This window comes from Dermacentor andersoni, chromosome 6, assembly GCF_023375885.2.
Source record: "Dermacentor andersoni chromosome 6, qqDerAnde1_hic_scaffold, whole genome shotgun sequence".
Lineage (NCBI taxonomy): Eukaryota > Metazoa > Arthropoda > Arachnida > Ixodida > Ixodidae > Dermacentor > Dermacentor andersoni.
In genome coordinates this window covers 61,756,337-61,762,336 of record NC_092819.1, presented here as the reverse complement: position 1 = coordinate 61,762,336, position 6,000 = coordinate 61,756,337, and the positions used below count along the sequence as shown (strand labels likewise).

The 6,000-nt window shown below is 44.9% G+C and overlaps 1 protein-coding gene across 1 annotated transcript in view; it reads left to right on the top strand.

Annotated features, from left to right (window-relative positions):
* Positions 1–3,604: 3,604 nt before the first annotated feature.
* ss (aryl hydrocarbon receptor spineless) overlaps positions 3,605–6,000 on the top strand; it is a 155,506-nt gene continuing 153,110 nt past the window's right edge. Inside the window, exon 1 of the mRNA XM_055066672.2 lies at positions 3,605–4,306. Coding sequence (XP_054922647.1) covers positions 4,251–4,306 — 56 coding nt within the window. The 5' untranslated portion in view covers positions 3,605–4,250. The remainder of the gene's footprint in view (positions 4,307–6,000) is intronic.

Here is a 6,000-nt window from a genome sequence, read left to right as displayed (position 1 = left end):
AACAGCCGTTGCCACAATTACAAAAAATCGATGTTCACATTCTAGTATTCTTGTGGTTAGCAAGTTGCTGTCATCACATAGTACGTAACGCAGCGTTGTTTATTAAAAGCACCAATGTAGCATTAGGAGCAAACAAGTAGTTTCTTCGCATGCGCAAAACGTCTTCAGAAAGTGCGAATTATCGCTGTGTGTATATATATATAGCCTGCAATGTATGGCTACATAAGCGACATAGCCTGGAGGGGGGGGGGGGGGGTGTAGTTAGCCTGCAAGTTTCCACTTAGTGGACATATTTATGTCGTCTGCTGCTGTTCTGACTGCATGGGCTTGAGTACGCGTCACGCCAATCAGCATTTCAGCAGCAAACGAAATGGACATGTCCACACACTTACAGGATACCCCTCCTACTGTACTATACGCAAGTCCTCATGCTTTAAGTTTGTTTATTTCGGACAATCATGTACAGATTTTCTGTGGACGCTGGCGCAAAGACAAATAAATGCCTGACAAAGCGCCAGCTACCCATCAGCACCAACACTCAGCGACAATAATACAAAAAAAAAGAACAGTCAAAAAACAGCAATTCATAGTTTAAGAAACTTAACGAAGCAAGGATACGCAATATGGATACGCAATACCATGCCCGCGAGGGTGAAAATTTACCGTACACTTGCTCCAGTTTTATGTGTAATTCGATTCGAAGACCGAAACGAATATAGACACAATTCGATTCGTTATTCGAATGTTCCGAATATTCGCAGAACCCTATAAATATCCATGCTAATCCTTATTACAGTCCATAAACGAATGGAACGCATTACCAGAAAATATCGTCACTTACATGGAAACGGCTATTTTTCAAAGCAAACTGTTGTAACATATCTTCTCCATTGATAACAGCTTTGTTCTCATTTTTTATGCTTTTCTTGGGGTGGTATAACCTTTATTTTATTTGCTGCTGTTTTACTTGTGCACATTTGATTGTGTCGCTTGACTTTCATATTGTAGTACTGTACATAACATTTCCAAGATTCGTAACAGTGTTTTCTTATTATATGTTCTTGTTATTTATGCGCCTTTAGAATAGCATCATATGTTCTGTCGTTGCACCTATACACCTATATATATTCTGAATATATCGTTATATTTCTTCATACAAGTGTATTCGTCTTACGGAATTAAAATCTTTTCTTTCTTTTGTTCAGTTGTTTCCATGAATGAAATTAATTTTGTATTGAGCCCCCGTTCCCCCCTTTGTAATGCCCTCTAAGGACTTTAGGGTGCCTAGAAATAAATAAATCAATAAATAAATAAGCAGACCTGAGAAGACGTCGACAAAATCTGTGACGTCACGATATGGTCTACGGGGTCTAATGGTCTGGTGTGTGAACTTCAACGTGGCGATGCAAGACGACTTTCTGTTTGGCGTGTTTTTGGTTTTACCAATATTTCCCTCAAGGTAACTGGTTTTCTTGGCATTCTACAAAGTAATTTCCTAATAGAGCCTATAAAAAATATTTTTCTTTAACGTTCCCTTAACTTTCGCAGCCAACACCATCGCTTAATCTTGTCATCATATGTTATTATTACATTAAAAAAAAAACATTTACAAACTTGAAAGACAAAGAAATTAAGGAGAAGCCGGCAACCCGCATTATCTATACTCTCTCACTGTAACTCATTCGAGGAGCGTGTCAGGCTGACAAAGTTTGCAGCGTTTGAGCTGAATTTACCTCTGACCGCATGTAATTCAGCCGAGCAATATTTTTTCTAAATCTATTTCCTTTATGCCATACAATTAGATCATTGAGATCCAAAGAACATGTTGGAATATATTTCAAACAGAGCTTTGGTGGAGCGATTAATTAAATGTTATGCTAATAAAAAATGCGATTCGGTGAGATTCGTTTTTATCACACAACGTGTAACCTCCAACAATATTTGTTTATGCACCGCACAGGCCACCGTTTTAATCCCATTCAATCACTATATTTCGTTTTGATGATAAGCTTTTAATAATAAATTCATTATTTTATGGGATTAGTTTACGTTTCGATCACCAGTGCCAGTGGTGCACTGTCGTCGCTTTGTTGGTGGCGACACTCCGTGGCTAAGACGCGAAACATGTCGTCGCCTTGATATGGTCCAAATTCCTGACCGAATTCGAGTTAATTACCAGAGCCTGTACACACAAAGCAGATGTTTGCGTGATCGATTCGTACGTAAGACAGCGAACTATACAGGAAATGAAAGCTGAAAGTTCGCGTATAAAACGAACAACGAATGTTATTTGTAGCACGAGTACACACCATGGAGACATGTTTCAGCAGACAAGTTTTGTGTAGCGAACACACGTTCAAAATATGCATGGCAGTCTATGGGACCCTATTATATCTAGGATGCATAAAATGTGCGCATAAAGTTCGTCGCAGCTCTGCAATTTGGGTGCATATCACTCTCCCACGTTAAAACACGAGTGGCGACTGGTGAAAGTTGTTGCGCAGACTAAATATGCTTCCCGCATGCTATATTGAAGAACCCCCGCTGTTCCTCAAGTATTTGTGAAGGTCTCTGACAAAATTTTTCTTCATAAACACTGCAGAAATGCAATGATAGGCATCCATATACAAATCCGTTTCCTCACCATGCATGTGTGTTAATTTACTTTTTGGTAACACTGCAAAGAAGCAACAACTATACAGCATTACTTTTATTGTTCGGCAACGAGGGGACAGAATGTTCAGCTCATTGCTGTAAATAAAACTACGGCGACGCCACGAATAAAGTAAGAAGCTATTCATGTAAAACTCACAGTCCGTATTGTCGATCTGACTGCCTGAAAACTCGTGCACTAACGCAAGGTGTAACGAATCGTTGTACAAACGTCTGAAAAACCCAGAACATAGCAAGGTGCATCGGTTTATTAGTTTGCTGGTCTCCCAGTACTCATAAAAGCAATATTTTCGGGCTCTGGAAAGCACTAAAAGTGCTATATAATATTAAGCAACAATGTACTGATAATATTGGAGCAAGAAATTTCTACAGACATGTTGACATTTGCCACACGGGTTAACGTCTACACTCGCTACGCAAGCACTACTTCATTTAGACATGGGGGCCCTTCGAAGTGCTGTTGAAGTACAGGGCCAGTATTATTACACTAGAATACTATTACGCTAGGCCATTTATTAAATACACTAGAACTATTCGTAAGGGCGGACGGCAGCTAATCGCGATGTTAAATGTATCATTAGCCAAGCCAGTGGGAAGCAGGAGTTACGAACAAAAAGCTTTGTTAATTCTGATCCAGATCACCATTACATCAATGTAACGGGGAGCTTCTCGTGGCATGTTATATCATTTCTTTATCTGCAATCGTCATGATGGATTTAAAAGCTCAGACATTGGTTTCAAGGTATTCTTAGTGGATGATATTCAATGCAAGGTTGCTCGGTTACTAACTGCTGCTAACGGGAAGAAACAGTAAAAGAAGTTGCGGCATTACTTATCGAGTCCGAGTGCGCTCTAGCGCAGGCACAGCGGCTGGGAGCCGACGACCGAGAAACCGCGGACCGCAGGGCGGCGGTGGGTTTTGTTTGCGTTTCTCTCTCATAGATGGCGCCACTCGCCAGCGAGTCCTCCCCGCGCTGATTGGCCCGCGCCGGCGCGCCTCCTTCCTCTAGGGGCGCCAGACGAGGCGGGGCCTGTGGAAGCGCTCCCCCTCGGAAGCGAGGCCGGTCGCCATCAATCAGAGTCGGCGCCCCTGCGTTGCGTGCGAAAAGGGGCGAAAAGACGCAAAGAAGCAACCACCCACCGTCATGACAGGCGGCCGCCGCCCGTGGGTCCTGTCGCGTACGCCAGCCAACGCCGCCATGCCGCCGTTCATCAGCTAGCGACGCCAAAGGAAGCTGTGTCCCGCCGGTCGCGCGTTTGCCGAGCCGTCCGTATTCTGCACCGCGAAGAAACCGCGTCCGCCTGTGTTCGTCGATCTGCCGTCGGTCGGGCTGCGGTGGGCCGCCGCGGACGACATGGGACCGCCACCGTGCTGACCCACCGGAGGAGAGGCGCCGGTTCGATCATCGCCACCGTCTGCCGCCAAAGATCGAGGGTTCGACGACGTTCGTCCCGAGGCAGCGGCAAGAGCTGTGAACCACCGTTTTCTTGTTCGTTTGGTTTGGTTTGTTTTCCGTTTTTGCGTGCCTCTTCTGTGACGATACGCGCGCGCGACGCGCGCTCGGACGGAGGACATCATGAGCCACCTCAGTGCGATGTACGCTACCAAACGGCGCCGCCGGAATTCCAAGAGGTAAGCCGTTATTCGCCGTTTTTCTCAACATGAAGGCACACGCCTCCTGTGCATGTCACGTGACAATCCATAGACACGTGATTTCGGGTCCGTGATGCGGACACGTGGTTTCGGGGGCACCTGCGGAACACTTGTATTTGTTGGGCACAGCTGGCAAACATATCGCAAAGTAATGTGTAAGAGAAACAGCCACAGCAGGGAAGCCATCGTTGATATTATGTAGCATATGTGCCAGAGCTATACACCGCATGCAAGCGCTCGCTTTACATACGAATCGAATACGCAGTGTTCTTTGAACGGGTTCCTCGAAGTGACACACTCGGTTGTGTAACTGCATGTGCAGAACTCACTCGCAAAACTCTTTCCACTTGCTACGTCAAAGTGACGTCGTTCTGCCACTGATTGTCGCACGACATGCATCGCGTGCGGAACGAAAAAGAAAAGAAAAAGTGCGAAGACGAGAAAGTGTGACGTGACCGACGCATGCTTGCGTGCATGGATCGCAGAGACCCGATCATTGAGCCCCACGTCACACCCTTGGCAGGGAGCGTGCAAGGCGGCGTATGCGCGGCGTGCCCTGCGCCCGTCGCGTGAACCACGGAAGCGGGTGAACCCATACATGAATTGCAATGTGTAGAGTTTGCAAGAACTGAACGGTATACGCGGGGGGTAAGAAATTACGTTCATTCACGTAAAGGACGAGGTGTTGGAAACGCGAGTATAGCGGGTGTGTGTGTGGGTCGAGGTGGAAGGGTAGGGGGAAGGGAGTGCATACCTTTCCAGTCGCGCGGAATCACGCGACCCCTGGCTCCCGTGCGCGAGCTTTACGTGACGAGACATCGCGTGTGCGGAGGCAGCTACAAAATCGGCGTGCGTGCCACGACGCGCTTACACGATGTCGAGAGAGAGTGAAAAAAAGAAAGAAACAAATTGCCAGAATATAGACGTATGCTACAAATATTATACGTGAAGTCGCGTGTTTATAGAAATGCGAGCACTTCGGGGCTTCCGCGGCCCTTTCGGATCATTTAAATGGATCTTCCGTTAACTTCTTGCATGTGTCTTTCTCACTTCTCAACGGTTTTCTTTAATATAGATTTCATTTTTGTACACACTTATGCACATAATATGATCACGCACGTGAGTTATAAATGTTTGATGATGAGACCATGACTTATCGGATGTTTACCGAGTGCCTAATTACACTTTTTCTTTTATATATCACTGTTCTGCCCGCAAGCGAATTCTCTCCGTTGGAATAGAACTTGAGAGAACTACGGATTTATTTAGAACTACTATTCGATATAGGACACTGCCAACACCATGCATGGCCAGACATGGTCATTTAACCTTTCACCCGAACATGTGGAACGTAGGGTGCATATATGTATATGTACCAAGTCAGCAGATCGAGTCCTTAAAGACGAATAACAAACAGAAAAACAAGATTGGTTGCCTCATCAATCAGTACAACACGTAATGACGAACAGCACTTAGAACTGGTACTATATTACACTATCTATAATTTGAAATGAATTGCGCACCTCCTACTTTCTTTCTACAATTCGTTTGCCGCAATAATCAAATCATAAATTTCACTCTTGTTGCGTACAGTCGCCTTTATATTTTTTTTCTTAGGCACATACGCACCTTTAAACAAATAATGTGTTAACATCGTGATTGTCTGCAGCGTC